General features: G+C 43.4%; 2 protein-coding genes across 4 annotated transcripts; one reads left to right on the top strand and one right to left on the bottom strand.

Annotated features, from left to right (window-relative positions):
- Positions 1-1878: 1878 nt before the first annotated feature.
- OAT (ornithine aminotransferase) lies at positions 1879-26842 on the top strand. Of its 3 annotated transcripts, none has more exons than XM_025467546.3 (12): positions 1879-2011; positions 2446-2614; positions 8445-8531; positions 10604-10831; positions 14355-14579; positions 14683-14778; positions 18649-18776; positions 20255-20377; positions 21042-21170; positions 21944-22057; positions 23898-24042; positions 25597-26842. In XM_025467546.3, exons 4-12 carry the CDS (start codon positions 10630-10632, stop codon positions 25755-25757), a joined length of 1323 nt encoding a protein of 440 aa, XP_025323331.1. In that variant the 5' UTR covers positions 1879-2011; positions 2446-2614; positions 8445-8531; positions 10604-10629; the 3' UTR covers positions 25758-26842. The 3 variants fall into 3 exon arrangements, with proteins under 3 accessions (XP_025323331.1, XP_025323332.1, XP_025323334.1); XM_025467547.3 differs by having other exon boundaries at positions 2446-2662; XM_025467549.3 differs by lacking the exon at positions 2446-2614 and having other exon boundaries at positions 1932-2011.
- LOC112672468 (transmembrane protein 258-like) lies at positions 16647-16883 on the bottom strand. Its single transcript, XM_035707793.1, has one exon. The coding sequence runs from the start codon at positions 16881-16883 to the stop codon at positions 16647-16649; it is 237 nt and encodes a 78-aa protein (XP_035563686.1).

Below are 26842 nucleotides of genomic sequence, written 5' to 3'. Positions count from 1 at the left end.
ACACCATATTTAGAGTTGTGGAGGCACATCAAAGAAGTAAAAGACAAAGTCCTGTTCTCAGTGAGCGCCGGAGAGCCTGTGGCTGTAACAACTGGAGTAAGTGACCTTGGTCTAGGGAAGGGGGAGCCAAGGAGGACAGAATTCCTTTTGGTGTCTTGCTCTGGACATCTGCAGACACAGGCTATGCTGTTTACAGCTCTGCTTCTGTGCCCACAGCATTTTCCAGCCCTGACCACAAAGCTTTGAGTTTACTGTCTACTCAGCTAGGACTAATCTTAGTTGCTTATGTGTGTTGAATGTCTTCCATTTGCCTCTGTACCCCGTCTACTCTCCACCCTTTCCCACCAGGTCTGTGTCCCAGGACAGTAAGTTGCAGAGATTTCCCTAAAGGGGCTCTGTAGGTCTCTGGCTTCCTAATGTATTCAGCCCATGGAGAATTCTGGTAGGAGATGGGAGATCAGGATCTTATCACTCCAGTGCCCTCCCAGGGGGGGTCACTGATGACCACAGCTTAGGTAGGTAGCTTCTCCTTTCTTCCTCTCTTTGGGGTTTGGGAACACCTCCCTGTCAGCTTAGGGTTGACAATGGTGCTCTGACTCTGGGCTACTTCTCCATCCTTTTTTTTTATTTTTATTTTTTTATTTTTAATAAAAATTTTTTTTAAAAAAAGATTCCACTTATCTATTCATGAGAGACACAGAAAGAGAGGCAGAGACACAGGCAGAGGAAGAAGCAGGCTCCATGCAGGGAGGCCGATGTGGGACTCCATCCTGGGTCTCCAGGATCACACCCTGGGCCGAAGGCGGCGCCAAGCCGCTAAGCCACCTGGGCTGCCCTACTCTCCATCCTTGTGGTTTACCCGTCTATGCTTCAACAATTCCTTTAACAAATGCACCTCAGATTTCCAGTTTGGAGTGTGCCATTTTTTTCCACCTGGGACCCTGACTGGCCACATAAGTCTTTCTTTCTTTTTTCTTTCTTTTCTTTTCTTTTCTTTCTTTCTTTCTTTCTTTCTTTCTTTCTCTTTCTTTCTTTCTTTCTTTCTTTCTTTCTTTCTTTCTTCTTTTTTCTTCTTTCTTTCTTTCTTTCTTTCTTTCTTTCTTTCTTTCTTTCTTTCTTCTTTTTCTTCCTTTCTCTTATTATTTTTAAAATATTTTATTTGTTTATTCATGGAAGACACAGAAAGAGAGCCAGAGGCCTAGGCAGAGGGAGAAGCAGGCTCCTCCCTGCAGGGAGCCCGATGTGGGACTGGATCCCAGGTCCCCGGAATCCCGACCTGAGCCCAAGGCAGAAGCTCAACCACGGAGCCCCGCAGGCGCCTCTTCCCTTCCGATTCTACTACGAGATTGTCCTGGACTGTGCATTCTGAGTTCTGAGTTCTAATTATGGCTGGTGGAGGGCGCTCCAGACAAACGTACACGGGGGCGGGGGGGGTGTCGCGGTCATGCAAGGGTCTACCCGCAGCCAGGAGGAGGCGGGCAGTGCGCGGGCAGCCGTGATGACTTCTGGGGGTGCGGCGGGGCGCGGTTCGAGGGTCCTGCAGCTGAGTCTGGGGTACTCGGTGGCCGCCCCCTAGAAGGCTCCGCGTGACAAGGGCCAGGCGGGGAGCAGGGCCCGGGAGCGCAGGCAGGAGGTCGAGCGGGTCGTGCCGCGCCCCGCGGCTGGGGCCCGGCGGACTTTCCTTCCTGCCCATCCTCGTCGTCCCGCCAGCCGCGGGCGGACAGCGAGCGGGCGGGCGGCCCGGAGGCGCCGGGCAGGACCGCGAGGAGCGCAGCCCCTCCCGGGAGATGCGGGCGCCGCTGGAGCCCGCGGCGGGGGGCGGGGCGGGGCGGGGGCGGGGCCGGCGCGGGCCCACGCCGATTGGTGCTCAGCCCTGCGCCGCCAGCCAATGGGCGGCGAGGGCGTCTGGGGGGCGGGGCGGAAGCCGCGTCTTAGGCTCTGTGACGCGCCGCCGTCGCGCTGCCGCGCTGTCGACGCCGCGTGTCCTGGGCGGGTGCGGAGGCGCTGCCAGGTACCCGCGCGGGTGCGGAGGGGCCGCGGCTCGGGGGGTCGGGCGTCGGCGGCGGCGGCGGCGGGCACCGCGGGGCCCTGGGCGCGGCGCATCCCGGCGGGGAGCGGGGGGAGGCGGAGGCGGCCCCGCCTGCCGGGGCGCCCGGGTCCCTGCGCCTGCGGGTGTGCGGCGGGAGGTGCTGGGCGTCGGCCCCGCGCACGGCGGGCACCCCGCGGCCTGAGCTCGCCCGGAGGCTGTGTCCCGGGCGCTGCGGAGCCGCTCAGGGAGCCGCGGCCTCTGTGCTGGGCGGGGGGCGCCGGGGGAGACGCTCGGGAGGGTTGGAGGCCCCGCGGGCAGCGCCCGGGCCCCCCTGCTGGTCCCCGCCCCCCCCCCCCCCCCAGCGTCGTTTCCCCTACGGCCTTGATGCAAAGACGGAGCTGGAGCCTTATCTCCAGGAGCGTGCGGACTACACGGGGCGGCGTCCAGGGACTGGGGCCAACGGGGGTTCAGCTGGAAGACTTCGTCCTTCGGCTTCTTTGCCGGCGCTGCTGAGCATCCCTGGATTCCGGGTGAACTCAAGGGGCCGCTTGTTCTCAGGGACCTGTCTCCGGGCTCCACCTTTTGGTAACTCTTCTGGCTTTCAGTGTGGACCGCCCCCCCCCCTTTGAAAAGGTGATGCTTGCTTGCTTATTTATTTATTTATTTAGATTTATTTCTATTTATTTATGATAGAGAGAGAGAGAGAGAGAGAGGCAGGCTCCACGCAGGGAGCCCGACGCGGGACTCGATCCCGAGACCCCAGAATCGCGTCCTGGGCCAAAGGCAGGCGGGAAACCGCCGAGCCACCCAGGGATCCCCTCTTTTTTTTTTTTTTTTTGATTTTTAATAAGGTGTGATAAGGGAGAAAAGGAGGAGTGAGTTTGAAATGCATTGGCCTTAATAAATGACGAATCTTTTAGTTTTCTCAATTCTAAATCTCCTCTCTGGCGTTGGGGGGGAGCTTCCGTGGGCAAACCGGTTTCTCTCCAGTTTGAACCTGGAAGTGTTCTTCACGTAACCCAGTTTCTTTATCTTACCTCTTTGAAATGAACAATAGACTGTCTTTCATTAGGATGACTTGGCTTCATCTTCGGAAAATCTAGTTCCAGACGCTGAAAGAGTTCCAAATATTAAAGTAGAGTATTTTTTTTTTTTAAGATTTTATTTATTTATCCATGAGAGACACAGGGAGAAAGAGGCAGAGACAGAGGCAGAGGGAGAAGCAGGCTCCATGCAGGGAGCTTAGCACAGGACTCGATCCCAGGACCCCAGGGCCACGTCCTGAGCTGAAGGTGTGGCGCCAAACCACTGAGCCATCCAGGCTGCCCTCAAGATCTTTTTAAAAAAGATAAATGCACTTTTTAATTAAAAAAAAAAATATTTTTTAAATTTGACACCACGAGCAGGGGGAGTGGCAGGCAGAAGGAGAGGGAGAAGCAGACCACCACCACCCCGCCCCCAACTGAGCAGGGAGCCTTACATGGGGCTGGATCCCAGAACTCTGGGATGGAGACCTGAGCCAAAGGCAGGTGCTTAACAGACTCAGCGACCCAGGAGTCCTAAATGTATTTTTTTTTTTTAAAAGATTTTACTTATTTATTTGAGAGAGCAGAGTGGGGGGTGGGGGCAGTTGGGGGGTGCACAGAGAGGGAGAAGTAGACTCCCCGCTGAGCAGGAAGCTCCAACTCTGGGCCCCATCCCAGGACCTGGAGCTTTTGACCTTGGCCAAGGGCAGCTGCCTAACCAACCAAGCCACCCAGGCACCCCTGAATCTCATATTTTGAAATAGGAACTGGGGCACCTCTGTGCTCAGTCAGTCAAGCGTCCGACTCTTAATTTCCGTTCAGCTCTTGATCTCAGGGTCATGAGTTCAAGCCCTGGCTAGGCTCTGTGCTGGGCGTGGAGCCTACTTAAAAAAAAAAGTAAAATAGAGAGGAATAGACTAAATTCTGGAGGTGTGTGGAGGGTGTAGTCTGGCAGAGCCAGTCCTTTTTCAATAGTGATGGTGAAGGTGTTTGCCAGTGACGCAGTTGAGTTGAATCTTAGCCAGATTATGTACAAAAAAAAAAAAAAAAATCCCCACCAAACTTTTGTTGGCAGAACTTAAAAAAAAAAAAAAGGGACCGTATTTGTGAATGGTTACCTCAAGAAAAGTAAATATTTGACCAATATAGTAAAGCCAAATTTATTCCACAAGTGGAATATTTTAAGTGGTTTTTCTTTTACAGTAATTAAAAAAAAAAACTATAGTGCGTGCTAAATTAATGCTTTAAAATGCAGCCTTTTATGGAAATTCTATTTTAGGTATGTTTTCATGTAGGCAGGATGGATTAGATAGAGAGGAATAATAATAGCTTGAAGAAGGGCTTTGTGAACTATGTAGATTACTGAAAACAATGTTAAAATATTCCCGGTCAGTAGTAATTTGTTTTCTTCAGCACCTGAGTATGGGCCTTGGTTAAATGCATGACAACAGCCAGGACTGGTTACGTTTATACCTGTTTTGTCTCCTAAAGGCCTTTAAATTTAATGAAGTAAAGTTTTAAAAGTTTTTGTTTTAATCCCAGTGTGTTAGCAGACAGTGTAGTATTAGTTTCAGGTGTGCAGTTACGTGATTCAGCACTTATTTTTGACACCAGTGCTCATCACAAGTGCACTCCTTAATCCCTGTCCCCCGCGCTCCCCCCCCTTACTCTGCTCCACTAACCACTTGTTCTCTATGGTTTAGAGTCTGTTTCTTGGTACCCCCCCCACCCCATGATCCTTTGTTTTGGCTCTTAAATTACACATGAGTTAAATCATATGGTATTTGTCGAAGTGAACTTTTGATGGAAAGATTATAGTTGCTTCTGGTGCTTTCTTAGAGAATGCTAGCTTTCTCTGAGAGCTAGGCTCAACTCGGTTAGGGTTGGGTGATTTTTTTTTTTTTTTAATTTTTTATTTATTTATGATAGGCACACAGTGAGAGAGAGAGAGGCAGAGACACAGGCAGAGGGAGAAGCAGGCTCCATGCACCAGGAGTCCGACGTGGGATTCGATCCCAGGTCTCCAGGATCACGCCCTGGGCCAAAGGCAGGCACTAAACTGCTGCGCCACCCAGGGATCCCAGGGTTGGGTGATTTAATCACCTTTCTAGATGACCTTGCTCTCTCTTGCTGCCTTGACTCCTTTAGGAATCCTAAGTGTATTTAGGAATGCTCTGATGTATTTGGCAAACAAAGGATACCAGTGAAATGTCCAAACCTGGGCTGGGTTCTGGGAATGCAAAGTGAATTTTAAGATATGGTTACTGTAATTTTTTCTTTAAATTCTTTTTTTAAAATTTTTATTTATTTATGATAGTCACAGAGAGAGAGAGAGAGGCAGAGACATAGGCAGAGAGAGAAGCAGGCTCCATGCACCGGGAGCCCGATGTGGGATTCGATCCCGGGTCTCCAGGATCGCATCCTGGGCCAAAGGCAGGCGTCAAACCGCTGCGCCACCCAGGGATCCCTGGTTACTGTAATTTTAAGGAGCCTACTGGAACTCTATTTTTTTTAAAGATTTATTTATTTATTTATTCATGAGAGACACAGAGAGGCAGAGACATAGGCAGAGGGAGAAGCAGGCTCCATGCGGGGAGCCCGATGTGGGACTCGATCCTGGGACTCCAGGTTCACGCCCTGAGCCAAAGGCAGACGCTTAACTGCTGAGCCACTCAGGCATCCTGTCCTACTGGGATTCTAGAAGGGGGACCCACATGAAGACCAGTGTCCTAAAATATTAGGACCTGTGACAAAAATCTGCAAGATTTGTGGGAATCTTCAGGAGGGTCTTATGTCATAAATTCTATGGGTGCGGGTGAAAGAAAGCTAATGTATATTGAAAGAAAACTAATGTATATCGTATTTATGCATAGAAAAACATGATTATAGAATTGCAGGTAATTTTCTTGTCTGTGTTTCTGATTTTTTTTTTAAATAAATTTTTATTTATTTATGATAGTCACACAGAGAGAGGGAGAGAGGCAGAGACACAGGCAGAGGGAGCCCGATGTGGGATTCGATCCCGGGTCTTCAGGATCGGGCCCTGGGCCAAAGGCAGGCGCCAAACCGCTGCGCCACTCAGGGATCCCCTGATTTTTTTTTTTTAATCAAAAAATTAGAAGAGTGGGATCCCTGGGTGGCTCAGCGATTTAGTGCCTGCCTTCTGCCCAGGGCATGATCCTGGAGTTCTGGGATCGAGTCCTGCATTAGGCTCCCTGCATGGAGTCTGCTTCTCTCTCTCTCTCTCTCTCTCTCTCTCTCTCCCCCCCCTGCCCCTCCCTCTCTCTCTGTGTGTCTCTCATGACTACATAAGTAAAATCTTTTTTAAAAAAAATATTTTATTTATTCATAAGAGACACAGAGAGAGGTAGAGACATAGGCAGAGGGAGAAGCAGGCTCCCTGCAAGGAGCCCAATGTGGGACTCGATCACGGATCCCGGGATCAGGACCTGAGCCAAAGGCAGACACTCAACCGCTGAGCCACCCAGGCATCCCAATAAGTAAAATCTTAAAAAATTATGTCCACAGGATTCTAGTTATATCATCACACTCCCAATTGCAGGACTTTTCTCAGTTGAATATTCAGAATTCATCTTTAAAAAGCCTTAAGGAGGACAGTACTACTAATTTTTTTTTTTACTAATGTTTGAATGTTATTTTGTTGGTAAGTTGTTATTATTTTTTATTTTTTTTTTAAGTAAAGATTTTATTTATTTATTCATGAGAGAGGGAGAGAGAGGCAGAGACACAGGCAGAGGGAGAAGCAGGCTCCATGCAGGGAACCGGATGTGGGACTCCAGGATCACGCCCTGGGCTGAAGGCAGGCGCTAAATCGCTGAGCCACCCAGGGATCCTCTTAAGTTGTTATTTTTTAATAGGACTGCCTGAACTCTACAATAAATGGATCTTTTGTCCCATGTCTGTTGCAAATTAACTGAGCAAATACCTTCTTATATAAGATGAGACTGTTGAATTTAGGTAATTTCAGAGATTTCCTTTTCACTCAGAATACTGTGAATCAACCTGTTAATGAACTTAAAACATGCTAATCAGGGGGCGTCTGGCTGGCTCAGTTGAAAGAGCTTATGACTCCTGATCTCAACGGGTTTTGAGATTAAGCCTCACATTGGGTGTAGAGCTAACTTAAAAAAATGCTAGTTAGAGTTTTTAGTATTTTTTAAATATTTCACTGCATAGTGCCTCTCTGCCTGCTTCTGGTCACAGAGCTGTAGACCTCGATAGCAAAATCCTTACAGAGTAGTTTTTTAGAATTTGACCCTGTCCCCGAGATACAAATGAACTTCTAGACCTAATTGTTGTAATCCAGCCTGCACTTCCTAGGGGAAATGACCTCTGCCTTTCTTTTAACCACAGGCGGTTTTCTCAGAGCTTTTCAAAGCTTCTTTTCCCCTTGGTTTTGTTTTGTATGTTGCCTAAGCTTTCTCTGTCCAGTGTGACAACCTAGGCAGACGTTCAGCTTCATTTGTAATAACTTTTTCTGATTATAAACGTAGTTCATGATCATTAGAAAATGTGGGAAGTACAGAATAGTAGAAAACCAGTGAACATTTTTGTGCCTTTTCAGGTGGTTTTTCTTTAATCTTGAACATTTTGTATATATGGTTTCTTTTTCACTTAAACACATCGTAAAACACCTCCAGGTCATAATACTATAATTATTTTAATAATTTTTTTTTAAATTTATTTATGATAGGCACACAGTGAGAGAGAGAGAGAGGCAGAGACACAGGCAGAGAGAGAAGCAGGCTCCATGCACCGGGAGCCCGATGTGGGATTCGATCCCGGGTCTCCAGGATCGCGCCCTGGGCCAAAGGCAGGCGCCAAACCGCTGCGCCACCCAGGGATCCCTTAATTATTTTAAATGACAACATGTTATGTATGTGATTATATTGATCCATTTTTATTGTTGAATATCTTTTATGCATGAATGTTTCTCCGCATTCCTGAGTATTTATAATAGGATCTTCCGAGTGAAATTACTGGTCTAAGAGTACAAACCTCCTAACGCTGTGATAATGGCTATAGTTCTTTGTTCAGAGTATACCACCATGGAACACTGTGTTTTATTGCTAATTTGATCAAGGTAAAAATTGCGTTAATTTTTAGTTGGTTTAATAGAGCATTAATTCTTACTACATAGAGCATAAAAAGGCCAAGAAATAAAGTTAAAATCCATGTTTTAGACTTCACAGTAGTACTTTGGGGGAAGTTCTGTCTCATTTTCTATAGCTAGACCTTGCATTTTTGCTAGCTGCTATCTCCAGTCTGTTAGTTCCTAAATAATGTGCGTTTCTGAGATAAAACCTGGTAAGAGCTAGGACCTTCTTAGGAAAATGCACTTATGCGTACAATTCTGCATTTTATTTCAGGAGTTATTGGACCCTCTGAAGACTCTCCCTGGACCTCAGATTAAAAGTCTGTATTCTGATCTGAACCGTGGGAAGAAAGGATAGTTGGTGAGTCTTGGCAAACTGAGTGCTGGATTTTGTTTAGTAACTGTGAATTTCTGAGCACACTGGATTTACCAGGTCGAGCCAAGCTGAAAGGGAAGTAAGCCAAGCTCCATGTATTAAGTTTTTGCTAATTTGGCAGCTCAGTTTGAGTGCCAGGAGGTTGTGTGATTTGACTTGTCTGTCATTCATGGGAACTCTGTCTAAACATGAGTTAAGTAGTCTTTTTAAAAAATAAGTATAGACCAAAAAAAATTAATAATTAAAAAGACCTAAATATGCTTAATGTTTGGCAACTACTTAAAAATATTCTATTTTGGTGGGGCCGGGGAGGAACAGAGGGGGAAGGAGAAGGACAAGCAAACTCCATGCTGAGTGACTGAGCCCCACCCCTGAGATCATGATCTGAGCCCAAACCAAGAAACCAAGAGTCAGAAGCTTGACTGACTGATGCAGGCACCCCTGGCAACTTTCTATTAATCTTGAAATTGTTTTTAAAAAACATCTTTAAAGATCATTTTAAAAGATGTCGTTGCTATGCGTTTATTTTTTATTTTTTTTATGTTTTATTTCCTTTTTCTTAGCTTCTTCCATAGCTCAGTCTTTACCTCAAGGTTTCTGGTGACTATTAATGGGACAAAGAGAGGCAAAGCCATAAGGGAATCATTGTGGTGGGGCTAGTTTTAGGGCTGGTGGTGACAGATGAAACAACCAAGACTCTGAAATAGAGATTGTGAGGAAAGGCTAGTTTGCTCAGTGATATTTAGGTTTTGTTACTAAAATTCTTAGCTCATTGTAGTTTGTTTTATAGTTACTGATCACCTTTATTTCCTTTAAATAATTGCTTTTGTGGTGCAGTTTTTGGTTTCTAGAAGCAACCGTCCTGGCAGAGTAAAGTGTTTTTTGGGACTTACCTGTTTTCACCTCTTATGTGTGTATATGTAAATAAATGTATATAATATATATTTTATATAATGCATAAAATTTTATAATATATATGTCTGTTTTGATCTGTTCACCTTATTGTAAAAGCTTTTCAAAATATGTTATAAATTACCAAATATTTTTTTCCTAGTATGTTTGCCTTTCACTTTTGTTTCTGATAATTTTGTGCTGTAGAAATTATAGATATGTGGGCTCAATAATAGATTTTACATTTTGTAGTTTCTGTCTATGGTGTTATACTTTTTTTTTTTTTTTGAAGATTTTATTTATTTATTCGTGAGACAGAGAGAGAGGCAGAGACATAGGCAGAGGGAGAAGCAGGCTCCATGCAGGGTGCCTGATGTGGGACTTGATCCTGGATCCTGGGACTTGAGGATTATGCCCTGGGCTGAAGGCAGGTGCTAAACCGCTGAGCCACCCATCATCCCTATGGTGTTATACTTGAAAACACCCTTCCCTTCCCCCAAGAAATCACTGTTTCCACTCCACACCCATTCTTTTTCCTCTAGAGCAGTCCCTGTTTTATTTGTAGAAGCCAAATTCTTTCTCCATGTTTCCATTCCTTACATACAAGGAAGGAGTTGGTATACGAGGTAGTTCTCGTCCCACGATCACCTCCTTCTCTGATTTGGTCTCCTTACTGGGACAGATCTGAATGGATCCTGCCCCCCACCCCCGCAGTTCCTTTTTAAGGGGTGCTCAGTCTGCAAGGTCAGGTACCACCTCTTTAGCCTCCCCCATGTCCCCCTCCACCTTCCCCTGCTGTGCCTGACTCCCCCAGCGTGAGTTCCTTGTCCTTGGAGGTACTCTCAGTGCTGATGACTTCAAAAAAGTCTGTGTTTAATAAAGAAGTCTCGAGTGGCATAGAAGATTGTAAGTGAAAGGGAAAGCCCCTGACCTCCCATCCATAGTTTTTCTTGATTTCCTTACCTATTACAGCCTGCTGTAGTGCTTGTCAGGTTTCACTCTAAACATTCATGTGCTTTTTCCCCTTAAGCTTCCCAGGTCTCTGTTCTCTCTCATTTGCCTGATTCTTTGGCGGGCTGTGGTAAATTGGTTAACACATGATGAGCTGATGTACATGGACTCTGGGAACATTCTTACTCTTACTGCCTTGTCTTCTTTTTGAATAGGTGAGTGGTATTCCTACTTGAAGGACATGATGTTTTCCAGACTAGCTCATTTGCAGACCGTTGCTGTGCTCCGTCGTGGAGTTCATTCTTCAGTGGCTTCTGCTACGTCTGTTGCAACTAAAAAGACAATCCAAGGCCCTCCATCTTCTGATTACATTTTTGAGCGAGAATCTAAATATGGTGCACACAACTACCATCCTTTACCTGTAGCCCTGGAAAGGGGAAAAGGTACATTTTGAATTAATCCAACATCCCTTCTCTCTTTTGCTTGAAACCTTTTAAAAAGATTGCTTTAAAATTTTCTCAGTATACATTTTTCCAGGTGCATTTAATTTCTCTATTGCAGATACAGTTAATTCAACATTTATTGAGTTTCTAGTGCTTGCTGTTTTAGCTACTGAGGGGAGATACATAGATGAACTCAGTCTTTGCCATGATGAACCTGGCCAAGAACAGATGTAAGATACAGAAGTGCTATCGTTTTTTTCCCTTTGACTTTTCTCTTGGCATAATTTTAGGCCTAAAAGTTACAAAAGTAGTACAAATAATTTTGTTTTACTCTTCACCCAGATTTTTTTTTTTTTTTAAGATTTATTTATTTGAGAGAGAGTAGAGGGAAGGGGCAGAGAGCGAATCCTCAAGCAGACTGCCTGCTGATCACAGAGCCTGACCCAGGGCTCCATCCCAGATCCCTGAGATCATGACCTGAGCTGAAATCAAGAGCTGGTGATCCAACTGACTGAGCCACTGAGGCACCCCTCTTCACCTGGATTTCTTGAGTGCTAACATTGTTTCACATTTGCTTTATCATTTTCTCCCCCTCCCAACACACACGTAGGGACTCGTGTGTGTGTGTGTGAGCTACATTTTGTCCTTGAACTGTTTGAGAGGAAATTGCAGACATGTGATGCCTCTTTATGCCTAAATACTGAGTGTGTCTTTCCTAAAATACAGGACTTTCTCTTACATAACAATAGTGTAATTATCAAGATAGGGACATTAACATTACTACAGCATCATTATCTAATCTACAGACCTGATCAGATTTTATTTGAAATCTGTCCTATTGTAAAAGGAAAATCTCATATCATGGGTTACATTCAGTTTTCAGGTCTGTTTAGTTTTCTTTTTTTTTTTTTTTTTTTTTAAATTTTTTTTTTTTTTTTTATTTATTTATGATAGTCACAGAGAGAGAGAGAGGCAGAGACACAGGCAGAGGGAGAAGCAGGCTCCATGCACCGGGAGCCCGACGTGGGATTCGATCCCGGGTCTCCAGGATCGCGCCCTGGGCCAAAGGCAGGCGCTAAACCACTGCGCCACCCAGGGATCCCTGTTTAGTTTTCTTTAATCCAGAACAGTTCCTCAGTCTTCATCTTCTTGATCTTGATGTTTTTGAAGAGTACAGGTCAATAATTTTGTAGAATGAACCTCAGTTTGTAGTTGGCTGGTAAGGTAGCGACCGCCAGCTGTCTTCAGTGCAAAGATACTATGTTGCCCTTTTGAATATCTTGTGGAGACATGATTTGAGATTGCAAACTTTTACTCACACTTTTAGCATCCATTAATTGTTCTCTGCCTGAATGATTACTGATAGTTGCCAAGTGGTAATTTAATGCACGTTTTGAAATAATAGCCTTAACCTAATAAAATCTAAGTTTATTACTTAGCTCGGGGCCAGAAGATGGTGTATAAGAGTATTAAACATTTAGGGCAGCCCCGGTGGCTCAGCAGTTTAGCGCCGCCTTCAGCCTGGGGTGTGATCCAGGAGACCCGGGATCAAGTCCCACATCGGGCTCCCTGCATGTAGCCTGCTTCTCCCTCTGGCTGTGTCTCTGCCTCTCTCTGTTTTTCATGAATAAATAAATAAAGTCTTATTTTATTAGTAAAATAAGTAATAGTAAGGTTTTTTGAGGAGATAAGATGCAGAAGCACTTAACACAGTATGTTAAATACATGGTAAAACTTAGCTGGTAAGCTACCTAATACGTTTTTATATTTATAGTCCATTAAAAGATTTTAAGTGTATATAACTTAAAATTTACCATTTTAGCCATTCAGTTCAGTACCACTAAGTACATATTCAGTGTTGTAGAGCTACCACCTCTAGTCCCAGGACTTTATTACCCCAGAGGACCCACTATAACCATTAAGCAGTCACTCTCCACTCTTCCCTCTCCTAGAACCTGGCAGCCACTAACCTGCATGCCATCTCTGTGGATTTGCCTATTTTGGATATTTCATATAAATGGAATGGCCACAATATGTGGCCTTTTGTGCCTTGCTTCTTTGACTTAGTGTAATATTTTCAAGGCTTACCCATGTTGTAGCACGTGTTAGCACTTCATTGCTTTTTATGGTTGAATAATACTTCATTATATGGGAGATCCCTGGGTGGCTCAGCAGTTTGGCGCCTGCCTTCCGTCCAGGCATGATCCTGGAGTCCCAGGATCGAGTCCCACATCGGGCTCCCTGCATGGGGCCTGCTTCTCCCTCTGCCTCTCTCTGTGTGTGTTTATCATGAATAAATAAATAAAATCTTTAAAAAAAATACTTCATTATATGGATAGATCATATTTTATTCATTCATCAGTTGATGGACATTTGTGTTTCCACCCTTTGGCTATTATGAATAGTGCTGCTATGAGCATTTGTGTACAAATTTTTGTTTGAACACCTGTCTTTGACTTTTGGGGGTATATACCTAGGTGTGGGATTGTTCAGTTGGATGGTAACTTTATGTGTGACTTGCTGAGGAGGTGCCCAGCTGTCTTCTACAGCTACTGCACCATTTTACAATATACATGAGTTGCAGTTTCTAGCAATACATGAGTTACAATTTCTCCATGTCCTTGCCACCACTTGTTTTCCATCCTTTCTTTTTTTTATTTTTAAAGATTTTATTTATTTATTCATGAGAGACACAAAGAGACAGAGAGAGGCAGAGACACAGGCAGAGAGAGAAGCAGGCTCCATGCAGGGAGTCTGATGTGGGACTTGATACGGGGTCTCCAGGATCAGGCCCTGGGCTGAAGGCGGCGCTAAACCGCTGAGCCACTAGGGCTGCCCCACCATCTTTTTCTTTTCTTTCCTCTTCTTTTTTTCCCTTTCCCTTCTTCTCTTCTTTCTTAATTATTACCATCCTTATGAATATGGAATGCTATTGGTGAGGTTTTGATTTCCATTTCTCCAGTAATGGAGATATTGAGTATTATACGTGTTTTTTTTTTTTTTGCCATTTGTATATCTTCTTTGGATAAATGTCTATTCATTTTCTTTGCCCATTTTTTTTTCTTTGCCCATTTTGAATTGTTTTTTTTGCTGTTGAGTTGTAAGTGTTCTGGATACTAGATCCTTAGCAGAATGGATGTATGAATTGGAAATATGAATATATTTCCCATTCTGTTGGTGGTTACAGTCCACAAATCATGATTTTTACGTTCTGTAAAACTTCTGTTTTAAATTTCAAAACCCAGTATTCTAGGAGTGAAGGTTTCACTCCAGACTTTATAAACCTTTTCATGTTATGGTGTTCCCGTTAAATATGTAGTTTCAAGCTGAACAAACAATTCCTTATAAACCAGAGTATTTATAGTGAACCCTACTATGCTTGAGCTAAAACATGCCTTAACCACAATTCTGTGTTAAGTAGAGGTTCCTGTGTAGGTATTCAGAAGGCTTGCCAACAGTTTTCATCTTTGAACTTTATGTAACTCAGTGATTTTTCTAAGATGACTCTCTTTTATGTATTTAGGTATTTACGTATGGGATGTAGAAGGCAGAAAATATTTTGACTTCCTGAGTGCTTACAGTGCTGTCAATCAAGGCCATTGCCATCCGAAGATTGTGAATGCTCTGAAAAATCAAGCAGACAAACTGACCTTAACATCCAGGGCTTTTTATAATAATGTACTTGGTGAATATGAAGAGTATGTTACTAAACTTTTCAACTACCACAAAGTTCTTCCTATGAATACAGGTAAAATATTTCCTTTTGACGTTAAATAGCCAAGAAAATAATCTTACTACTTTTTGATAATTAAAAAAATTTTTTTTAAACTGAAAAACTTTTTTCTTTATAGGAGTGGAGGCTGGAGAGACCGCTTGCAAACTTGCTCGTAGGTGGGGATATACCGTTAAGGGTATTCCAAAATACAAAGCAAAGATTGTTTTTGCAGGTATGTGAAATTCAGCGTTAACTTCTGTGATAGGAACTTAAAATGCCATTACTGTTTTAATTTACTGATGGGATATTTCCAGTGTGTTTGCCTCATCCATGATACATTATTTGCTGAATGTTTCATAAAAATTGAGAGATTTCCTCTGGAGAAATTATTTCCAAGTATTTCTACATAAATGAGGTTTTTCTCTGCTAAGTTACTTCCTACTTCCTACTTCCTAAAACGAGCGATAAGATGATTTGTCATCTGCTTATCAGATTTTTTTCTTTTTCTTTTTTTTTTTTTAAATTTTTATTTATTTATGATAGTCACACACACAGAGAGAGAGAGAGAGAGGCAGAGACACAGGCAGAGGGAGAAGCAGGCTCCATGCACCGGGAGCCCGACGTGGGATTTGATCCCGGGTCTCCAGGATCGCTCCCTGGGCCAAAGGCAGGCGCCAAACCTCTGCGCCACCCAGGGATCCCTATCAGATTTTTTTCATAGTAGGTTTCTCCTTAAATAGATGGTCTTTCTGGTATTTTGTCAGGTTGCTGAGGTTGGATTTTGTTAGAGTGGGGCCATGTCCTAGTTGTGATATGAAGTTTGAATCTTAGTATTTGATGAATTGTTGTACCATGTTGTCAGAAGCTGTTGGAAGATGAGGACTGGAGTTGCCCTGGATGTATTTCTGGGAATGGTGGAGAGGAATGACTTGGATACTGATTTGGGAGGTGAACAGTTAATTCAGATGTTGGAATCTGACCTTCCTCCTCTCCAGCCCTACCGTGTATTAGCATCTTATTTTATTTAAAATTTACTTTTATTTTTTGAATAAAATAAAAGGGTGTATGTAATTAAAGTAGACAACTTGCTGAGCTTGGAGGTCAGTGTTCACCCATGAAACCACCACCACAATCTATGCCACTACCCCAAAAGTTTCCTTTGGCCGCCTTTTTTTTTTTTTTTTTAAGATTTTATTTATTTATTCATGAGAGATAGAGAGGCAGAGACACAGGCAGAGGGAGAAGCAGGCTCCATGCAGGGAGCCCGACATGGGACTCAATCCCGGGTCTACAAGATCACACCCTCAGCTGAAGGTGATGCTAAACCACTAAGCCACCAGGGTTGCCCTCCTTTTGCCTTAATTATTGCTAGTTGTACTTTTTTTACTCTTTTTTTTTTTTTTTTTTTTTACTTGAAGTATAATTACCATACAGTGTCCTGTTAATTGCAGGTCTACAATGTAGTGATTCAGGATTCTGTACATTCTTCAGTGCTTATCATGTTAAGTGTACCCGATGCCCTTTATTTCACCCATGCCCCCCCACCTTCTCTCTGGTAACTACCAGTTTGTCCTCTGTATAATATAGTCTGACTCTTAGACTCTTTCTAATGATGTTCAATTGCTAGATTCTGACTTCTTGGTAAAGCTTTGATTTTAATTTTTAAAAACATGAAGTACAGACAAATTTATCATTGCTCATGGTCAAAATTCATTCTTTTGATGGTTGAAATTGTTAAATATTCTGATGGCCAGGTGTAGTTATCATTTGGGCGTGATAGATTACTGTTCCCAAAGAAGAAGTCTTGGCTCACCTGTTATTTTGGAATCTTGTACCTTAGTTGTAGGATAGCATAACATAACTGTTTCTTGCAAACAAAAATGGCATTTCTGGTGATTTTCATTCTTACAGACTATTGGTCTCTTACATATTAGCAAAAGGTGTTTTTTTTTGTTTTTTTTTTTTTGACACATCTGCCTTTTTGTCCCACATCTGCCTTTATTGGGAGCAGCAGGTAGGACACTTCCAGCAATAGTAAAAAAAAATTAATTTACAAAAGCGGGAGTTCAGGGAAGCCACCTGGTTGGAACCCTTGGGTGCTCATACATAGATGCCGATCCAGAGCAGCAGAAAGAGGACTCCAAAGCCCATGAAGAGTGAGGCCACCAAGGAGATGAGGAGTTCTTTGTAGATATCCCGAGTGTACTTGGTGGAGGTGACCTCATAAACAAAGACCCAGGTGGTAAACACGCCAGTTGCCAATAGCATCACAGTCAGATGGGGGAAAACCGCAGGGTTCACTGGGCTGGTGTATCTGCTCATGGCCTCGAGCTCCATTTCGCCAGGTATAGGGTCATCCACCGTTGCAAAAGGTGTTTTTATCTGTGTACTGAAAGCAGCTGTTGAGTGTGGGGTAGAGATCGAGAAGACTATTCCCAGCTGTAAGTCCCTTACACTGGCAGAGTAAGGCACAGAGAAGGGAGACTCCTGAGTCTGTGCGGAGGAGAGCAGATAGGTTCCTGGTCTGACAGGTGCGTTTTCTTTTTTCTTTTGTTTTTTTAGAGAGTGTACACTGAGAGGAGTGGGGCAGAGAGAGAAGGAGGGAGAGAATCTTAAGCAGTCCCTGTGCCCAGATCAGAGTCTGTCATGGGGCTCAATCCCACAATGTGGAGATCATGACCTAAGCAGAAATTGAGTCAGACACCTAACTGACTCAGCCACCCTGGTGCCCCTGGTGTATTTTCTTTTAAACAAGCCTGGTCAGAATCAATGTGCTGTGACTGGTGGACAGGTAGGGTGGGGGTCTCTCATAGGTGGGAGATCCTTTGCAAGAGTAGTAGTATTTAGAGGTGCTTTAAGCCAAAATACAGTAATTCAGTACTGGGTTAATTGAGTTGGTGCTGGCAGAGCTGGTAAAAGTTTTTAAAAAAAGGCTCTCTGTTATTCTCTGCCCAAGCCTCTCTGTTACTCTCCATTATTTCATTCCATGCTTGAATGTAATCCAGTTGAAATTATTATTTTTAAAGATTTTATTTATTCATTAGAGACACACAGACACAGGCAGAGGGAGAAGCAGGCTCCTTGCAGGAAGCCTAATGTAGGACTCCATCCCAGGACTCCAGAATCATACCCTGAGCTGAAGGCAGATGTTCAACTGCTGAGCCACCCAGGCGTCCCCACCTGAAATTATTTTATGCATTTGCTTTACTCTGATTCAGGTTATGGTGTTTCTTCCCTCTAGCATTTAAGCAAACTCGCTGAGGGCAGGGAGCCCTCATGATGACCACTCTGTCCCCAACACCTCGAACAGTGCCTGACCTACGTAGTAGGGCCTCACACTTATTAACCAAATAATTTAATGGGTAAAATATGTTCCTGAACAAAAAAAAGTGTCAGTCATTTAGCACATGAAAGATTATAATACCAAGAAAGGCAAATTTGAAAGTGTTTAAATTGCCTGAGGATGTTTTCTGCAAATGAAATTTAAAGTTCATTCTATAGTATTGGTTTTTTATTATTTATTTTATTTTATTTTATTTTTTTAAAATTTTTATTTATTTATGACAGTCACAGAGAGAGAGAGAGAGAGAGGCAGAGACACAGGCAGAGGGAAAAGCAGGCTCCATGCACCGGGAGCCCGACGTGGGATTAGATCCCGGGTCTCCAGGATCGCGCCCTGGGCCAAAGGCAGGCGCCAAACCGCTGCGCCACCCAGGGATCCCAGTATTGGTTTTTTAAAAGGAAAATACTAATTCTCTATAAAGGATATTCTTCTCTTATTACTGTCGTAATGTTCCATGTTTAGACAAACGTGTTGAATCCCTCAGTTGTCAGAGTTTGGGATAATTGGAAAAAAAGACCAGTGTTGACCCTCTGGGGCTGCATGTACAGTCTGGAGGTTCCATAGGGGAACCTCCAGTATCAGGTTTGTTTTTTTCCCCCCCTAATATCAGGTTTTATTTTAACAAATGAAAGCTCACTGGAGGTTCCATAAAGCAAACCTTCATTTAAAAAAAAATCAAACTTCTTAAGGTATTTTTTTGGGGACAGTGCTTATTAAATTTGGAGGGTCTGTCTGAAATAGTCTATTTTTCCTTTTCAGCTGGAAATTTCTGGGGGAGAACATTGTCTGCCATCTCCAGTTCCACAGACCCGAGCAGCTACGATGGTTTTGGACCGTTTATGCCAGGTTTTGAGATCATTCCATACAATGATCTGCCTGCTCTCGAGGTATTGCACATAGCGTCATGGGGCTTGGGCTCAGAGCAAATAGAAATTCAATTTGTTAGGGGCGCCCAGGTGGCTCAGCGGTTTAGTGCCACCTTTGGCCTGGGGCCTGATCCTGGGGACCTGGGATCGAGTCCTGCATCAGGCTCCCTGCATGGAGCCTGCTTCTCCCTCTGCTGTGTCTCTGCCTGCCTCTCTCTCTCTCCCTCTCTCTCTCTCATGAATAAATAAATAAATAAAATCTTTAAAAAAATTAAAAAAAAATCAGTTTGTTAAATGTGTGCTTTGAAAGTAGATTTGGGACTGTAATGAACATCTGTCTCATGTAAGTTGGGCCAAGATGTCAGACTAGTCTCTTGTGACAGTCGGCTAGTTTCCAGCACGAGGAAGTCAGGTGCCGTGGTCTCATCCTGAGAACCAGCTACTTTCTCTTTGTATACTGCATGAGTAGCTTGCAGAGTATGTGGGGTATTTTCCTTTATTTTTAAAAAAGATTTTATTTATTTATTTATTTATTTATTTATTTATTTATTTGAGAGAGAATGAGTAGGGGAGGGGCAGAGGCAGGGGAGAAGCAAAGTCCCAAAGTGGGGCTCCATCCCAGGACCTGAGCCTAAGGCCGATGCTTCACTGCCTGAGCCACCTAGGCGCCCTTGGATAGTGTATGTGTTTAATTTCTTTACTAGATAAAATTGCTCCATTTTCACTTAGCCTTTTAAAATTATGAGTGGAGAAAAAAAAAATTATGAGTAGAGGACTTGTAAAATAAAAAGATTCACTGAAAATGTCATTTATTTATTCATTCATTCATTCATTCATTCGAGACAGAGGGGGACAGAGACACAGGCAGAGGGAGAAGCAGGCGCCATGCAGGGAGCCTGACACAGGACTCGATACCGGGTCTCCAGGATCACACCCTGGGCTGAAGGTGGCACCAAACTGCTGAGCCACCTGGGCTGCCCAGAAAATGTCTTTTTAAAAGCTATGTTTTTTAGTTTTTATAATACATTAACTGTATTAGAGAATATAGAGTAGCTTAAAGCTGAAGTGTTTAGAGCTTTTGGTAACTGTCAAATATTATATGCGGTTTCTTTTTTTTTTTTTTTTTAAGATTTATTCATCTGTTCTAGAGAGAGATTGAGAGCATGTTGGTGGGGAAGGGTAGGAGGAGAGGGAAAGAGAATCTCAAGTAGAATCTGTCTGGAATGCAGAGCCTGATGCGGGGCTCAATCCCATGACCCCAATCATGACCTGAGCCATAACCAAGAGTCTGACGCTCAACGAACTGATTGTGCCACCCAAGTGCCCCAGAAATGTTATATACTCTGAAGTCAGAATATAAGTTAGTACAAAAACTAAATTTGCATACTTAACATAAAAATATGTGCGGTGTGTGATTTCAGATTTAACCTATTTTTAGTCTGTGTAACCAAATAGGATAAAAAAGGAAGTTACTAAAACTTATTCATATTTTTTTGTAGCGTGCTCTTCAGGATCCAAACGTTGCAGCTTTCATGGTAGAACCAATTCAGGGTGAGGCGGGCGTCGTCGTTCCGGATCCCGGCTACCTGATGGGTGTGCGAGAGCTCTGCACCCAGCACCAGGTCGCCCACCTTCCATCTGCCTGCCTTGCTTAGGGCTGGTCGGGTTGGAGCAAAGATGACATCACCTTTCCACCAGGGGGAGACTTCATTCTGAGAGCCTCAGAACTTTCTAGTACACTTTATCAGCAGCCTGCACAGAAGCTGACTTTTTGCTAGCCCTGGAAACTGGCCAAGACAGGGCCGGGTAGAGCTGCAGACTTCCTGGCCCCAACTGTGGTTCTTTCCTCTCCACTCCTGCAGCCTCTGCTGTGATCCTTCTCAGACCCTTGCTTATTTATCCATCTGTTCTCTTCCTCTTCCCACCAAGCTAGTTCATATTTAAGAAGTAGTAACTATTTGATGAATGTTTGGAATAAGCAAGTGAATTAATCTGTTTCCAGAGAGTAGTTTTATCTAACTGCACCCTCCACCCCACAACAAAATGCCCAGTCTCTACCCTGAAGAATAGAGTGGAATGGGCCCCCAGGGAAACTGTGGCCTGATCTAGGAAGTAACTGTGTGTCCATAGGGTTTTCATAGGATGCTGCTGACATTATGTTGGTAATTAAAAGGTTCCCACAGTTCTGAGGGGATGTCAGAATGACAGATTTGTGTGGGGAATAGTTCAATGTGTTCCCCATGGAAACAAAATCGATAATTACTGTATTCTGTTGTTTCCCACCAGGTTCTGTTTATTGCTGATGAGATTCAGACAGGATTGGCCAGAACTGGAAGGTGGCTGGCTGTCGATCATGAAGGGGTCAGACCGGATGTAGTTCTTCTGGGAAAGGCACTTTCCGGAGGCTTATACCCTGTAAGTTGTAGGTTTGGCCTCTCTCTCTCACCCCTACTCTCATGAAATCTGTCCTTAAGATATTTTTACGTCAGCCAATTGTGACAGTGTGCATTCCTGTGGTTTGGGTATACGTCTCCTGTGCTGTATGTCACCTGGAATGCATAACAGAAACATTTCAGAGTTCCAGGGGGTCGATCCACTGAGTTAATTTTAACTGGAGAACTGCGTGTGCCTTGGAATTGCTACAGCATTTGTTTTGGACAGAAACATTTTACCCCAGAAGTACACTTAGAACCCTGTGCTTTTTTCCATTGTTCACAAGCCTAGCATTACTAATTATCTAAAACCATGACTGATTAATGTAGAGGTTGGAAGAAATTTGTTTTAGTTTTGTCCTTGAGTTTACCATTCAGAGCCAGTCATTGGTACTGGAAGAAGGGTAAAGGGCTCTGAACGTAGCGCAGGATGTTGTTTTCTAAGCAGTTAAACCAAGCATTTCACCTTGAAAGTGGAAAGAATTCTAAATTCCGTCGTTGTAGAAACCACTTTCCTCTTCGTTCCAAAATGCTCTTGTTCTGTGCCATTGAAGCGTGCCCGACGTGCTCGCACTGGGCTTAGGGCCTCACCAGTTTGTCACTGGCAGTTATGATGAAAGATGTGCAGCCCTAGTTAGTGGAAGCTTTATGTCAAATTTAATACCAGCTTCATAAATATTTGTGTTCCCGGTGTGCTGAGAATGGGAACAGTTAGTCTGAGAAATGATTTGGTTGGTGCTGAATTCTCTCTCGCAGGTATCGGCGGTGTTGTGTGATGATGAAATAATGCTGACCATCAAGGCGGGGGAACATGGGTCCACGTACGGAGGCAACCCGCTAGGCTGCCGAGTGGCCATCGCAGCCCTGGAGGTAAAGACTGACTCTGATGTCTGGTGTCTGTCTGTGTCGACGTGACTGAAATTTGAGCCCATTGGTGTCGTGAGAAATATAATAAGATTGCCAAGCATCATAGAATATGAAGTCCAGAGGAAGGGCAATGCATTCTCAAAAAGTAATTTAACCTTGAACTAGTAGATGGGAATTCTCCAGGGGCTTCTGAGTTATAGTCACCTGGGAGTTTGGGCTCGTAGATCCTGGGTGGCTCTCAGAGCTCTTACTCTGTGACCAGACCTGGTCTGCAAGGCTGTTTTTGTTTTTTGTTTTTTAAAGGTTTTATTTATTTTATTTTAAGAGATAGTGCACAGGAGAGGGAGAAGCAGACTCTCCGCTGAGCAGGGAACCCGAGGAGCAGGACTTGATCCCAGGACTCCAACATCACGATCTGAGCTGAAGGCAGACGACCTGAGCTGAAGGCAGATGCTTAGCTGACTGAGCTGACCAGACGTGCCCCCCTGAATTTTTTTTTAAGTGTCAATTTGAATGCTTTTAGACTTATTCCTTAGGTGCCTACTACAAGGAACAAAATTATGTGATTAAGTAAAGGGAACTATTGTAGTTTAAAAATTAGTTTGGGATGCCTGGGTGGCTCAGTGGTTGAGCATCTGCTTTTGGCTCAGGTCATGATCCTGGAGTCCCGGGATCGAGTTCCACAATGGGCTTCCTGCATGGAGACTGCTTCTCCTCTTGCCTTTCTCTCTTCCTCTCTGTCTTTCTGTGTTTCTTATGAATAAATAAATAAAATTTTTAAAAAATAATAAAATAAAAATTAAAGTATATTCAGTCCATTGATTTATTCAACTAAGAAGATACCAGTTGCATTAAAGAAATTTTTTTAAAAAGATTTTATGTATTTATTCATGAGCGAGAGAGAAAGAGAGGCAGAGACACAGGCAGAGAGAGAAACAGGCTCCATGCAGGGAGCCTGAGGTGGGACTCGATCCTGGGTCTCCAGGATCAGGCCCTGGGCTGAAGGCGGCGCTAAACCACTAAGCCACCTGGGCTGCGTGCATTAAAGAAATATTAATTCCTATTTTGCCAACGAAATCAGATCGAGGATAGATTTGTGATTAAAGTAAGGTTCTTTTTTTTTTTTTTTTTTTTTTTAAGATTTTATTTATTTATTCATGAGAAACACAGAGGCAGAGACATAGGCAGAGGGAGAAGCAGGCTCCTCACAGGGAGCCTGATGTAGGACTTGATCCCGAGACTCCAGGATCATGCCCTGGGCTGAAGGCAGACGCTCAACCACTGAGCCATCCGGGTGTCCCCTAAAGTAAGGTTCTATTTGAGCTTTTATATGTTTAATTAGAAACTAAACTGGTTGGGGTGCCTGGGTGGCTCAGTTATAAAGCATCTGTATCTTGATCTCAGCTCAGGTGTGGATCTCAGGGTTAAGTTCAAGCCCCACATTGGGCTCCATGCTGGGTGTGGAACCTATTTAAAAAAAAAAGAATTAGGGGATCCCTGGGTGGCTCAGTGGTTAAGCATCTCCCTTCAGCCCAGGGTGTGATCCTGGAGACCCGGGGTTGAGTCCCACATCAGGCTCCCTGCAGGGAGCCTGCTTCTCCCCTGCCTATGTCTCTGCCTCTCTCTCTCTTTCTCTCTCTCTCTCTGTGTCTCTCACGAATAAATAAATAAAATCTTAAAAAAGAAATTAAACTGGTATAGGCTTTGGAAAACAGAAATGAAAGTCCAGTGACTGATCTTTATCTGATCATGTTCTTCCTTTGCTTATAGTCCATGTTTCCTTCCAAAGAACAACCTAAAACAGGGTAGTCTTAGCATTTGTGTAATTTCTCTTTAAACACAGGTTTTGGAAGAAGAAAACCTTGGCGAAAATGCAGAAAAAATGGGTATCATCCTGAGAAACGAGCTCATGAAGCTGCCATCTGACATTGTCACCGCTGTCAGGGGGAAAGGATTACTAAATGCTATTGTTATTCGAGAAACCAAAGGTATGGACACAAATATTTTATTCAAGATGTTATTTTTATGGGAAGGACCAAAACACATGTGGTGTTTTATCTGCTTGTTGGGTTCCCCTGTTTGAAATTGTTGACCAGGTCTTTTACTCAGAGTTATCATCTGACTTCGGTTAATGGTCTCTGAAAGTAGAGCCCAATCCTACAGGAAGGACTTAACTACTTTGACCTGTTTTTGTTCTGTGACATCATTTGTTATTTTGCCATAGGTTACTGATGCGGCACTTGGAGATGCCCAGTTCCTTGCTCTTACTGCATGGAGCACTTCCCTAGGAAGTTTCCTCTTGCTGTCTTACCCGCCTCATTCAAATACTTAGTATGGCAGGAGTATGGAATACTTAGTAAAGGTGGCAGGAGCAGCAGTCATGATGACGAGTGACGCTGCTGATGGTGATGAGAATAACCGCCCCCACCACCACTGAGTGTGGGGAGTTTCAGTATGCTGTCTGTAGTAGCCCTCAAGGGCTCTCTGCTGGATTTTCCTGTGATAACCCTTCCTTTTAAAGCAGGGATTCCAACCTTGGCAACCCTTTAGAATCACCTGAGGAACTTTTCATTTTTATCTTTTTATTATTTTTTAAGATATTTACTTAATGGGGCACCTGGGTGCCTCTGTTGGTTAAACGTCTGCCTTTAGCTCGGGTCGTGATCTTGGGGTCCCAGGATAGAGCCCTGTGTCCAGCTCCCTGCTCAGCAGCGTGTCTGCTTCTCTCTGTCCTTTTGCCCTCTACCGCCCCCCCCACTCATGTTTTCTCTGTCTCTCAAATAAATAGTCTTTTTTTTTTTTTTTAAAAAAGATTCATATATTTTAAAGAAAGCACTCATGCTTGAGTCCATGGAGAGGAGCAGAGCGAGAGAGAATCTCTAACAGATTCCACACTGAGCACAGAGTCAACATGGGGCTCAATCCCATGACCTGAGCCAAGACCAAGAGTTGGACACTTAACCGACTGAGCCACTCAGGTGCCCTTGCCCTCTGAGGAACTTTTAAAAACTTAATCCAAACCTAGCTTCCCCTTGGAGGTTCTGATTCGATGGGTCTGGGAGGGGCCCAGTACCCTTGTTGATTCTCATGAGCAGCCAGCGTCGAGAATCCTACTGCAAAATGAAGAGAGTAAAAAAAAAAAAAAAAAAAAGTCTCTTTCCACAAGCTCCCCACGGGGAGCACATCCGTTTTTGGGAATGTGCAGGGTTTACTGTGTTTGAGGATCACTCAACGAATGCCCATTAAGTTCCATGTATTCTCCCCAAATTCTTTTTGCATTGGTCCCTCATAATTAGTACAACAGCCTTAGCACATAATTGTTTTGCTTGGTCTTTTTTCATTTTTGAAAGACTTAACAAATCTGTATGTCTAATCATACCATTCAAACCTGGTTATGCACTTGCTGAAAAATAAACTCATTTTTAAGAATAAGAACAAAGCAAGCTTGCAACCCCAAGCCATCTTTCTTTAGTAGGCCCTGGGGGTTCTCTTCTGCCGGGCGGCACTTTGATCAGCATGTGTGTTTGACCATTTTTCTTTAGATTATGATGCTTGGAAGGTGTGTCTGCGGCTCCGCGATAACGGACTTCTGGCCAAGCCGACCCATGGCGACATCATCAGGTTTGCACCTCCACTTGTGATCAAGGAGGATGAGATTCAGGAGTCTGTGGAAATCATTAACAAGACCATCTTGTCTTTCTGAGGAAGAGACAGTTTTCAGTGGGGTCCGGCGCCAGCTGGAGACAGCAGTTCGAGCAAGTCCTGGAGCGCTCCTGGGCTTGACATAGGCATGTGCCACTCCTCAGTGTCTTCAAGGACTTTTTTTTAATATACATTTTTTTTCAGTTGATGCATACTAGAATGACATTTATAAACATGCAGTTTGCTATGTAACGTGACTAAGAGAGTGGAATGGCATTTCTATTCGACTACGTTTCTGTGTGCATATGTGCTTTATAAGGTGAAATGTACCCACCTGTATATAGAGAGCCTTTTAATCAAGCCCTTCAGTATAATTTATATGTTTTTATCATTTCCTTACTGATACAAATGTTTTGTGTTTGAGAAAGTTACATGGGATAGTAGTACAAGGAAGACTTGCTTAACCTTACAAAGTTAAGTTCTCATGATTAGTTTTTAGGAAGGATTAATGGTTAAGCTTATATAAAATACTGGATTTCAGGAAACTTCATATTGGCCAACACCAGGGTGTATCCTATGAATGTCACTTTGAATTGGGAGTTAATGTTTAACGTTCCCAAATTATGTTTTAAATGATTGATTTGTAAGAAAGGTTTATTTTCAGTGTTTCTTGACATTTAAAGCAAAGCCTCTATTTAAAGCGTCTGTTTTGTGATCAGTGTGCTATGACGGCAGTAACCGATTACCTAACATTTTTAAGCTTTTTGAGACTGTTCTTGTTTTATTTTGTTTTCTAAGAGCATTTCAGCAGCTTCGGTGGTATCTAGAAAAATAGAAATTATAAAAAGAAAGTCTCTTATTATATTCCCTTCTCCCCTTTGACAATAATTGCTTTTTTCCTGTGCTTATTACTGATATTTACCATTTTTATTAAAGTATCCTTATTATGCATAGTATTGTGCAATTTTCCCCCTCTTTTTAAAAAAATCTGAATATAGTATTTTGGATGCTTTTCTATGTCAGTAATTAGAAGTTTATCTCACTCTGTGATGACTATCATATGTAAATGTATTGTAATTTCATAATGGGGGACATTTGAGTTGTTTCCAGTTTTTCACTCTTTAAACAAAGCTTGTGACTACTTTA

This window comes from Canis lupus, chromosome 28, assembly GCF_003254725.2.
Source record: "Canis lupus dingo isolate Sandy chromosome 28, ASM325472v2, whole genome shotgun sequence".
Taxonomy (NCBI): Eukaryota; Metazoa; Chordata; class Mammalia; order Carnivora; family Canidae; genus Canis; species Canis lupus.
The sequence above is the reverse complement of the archived record's forward strand: the minus strand, read 5'-3'. Positions and strand labels throughout refer to the sequence as shown.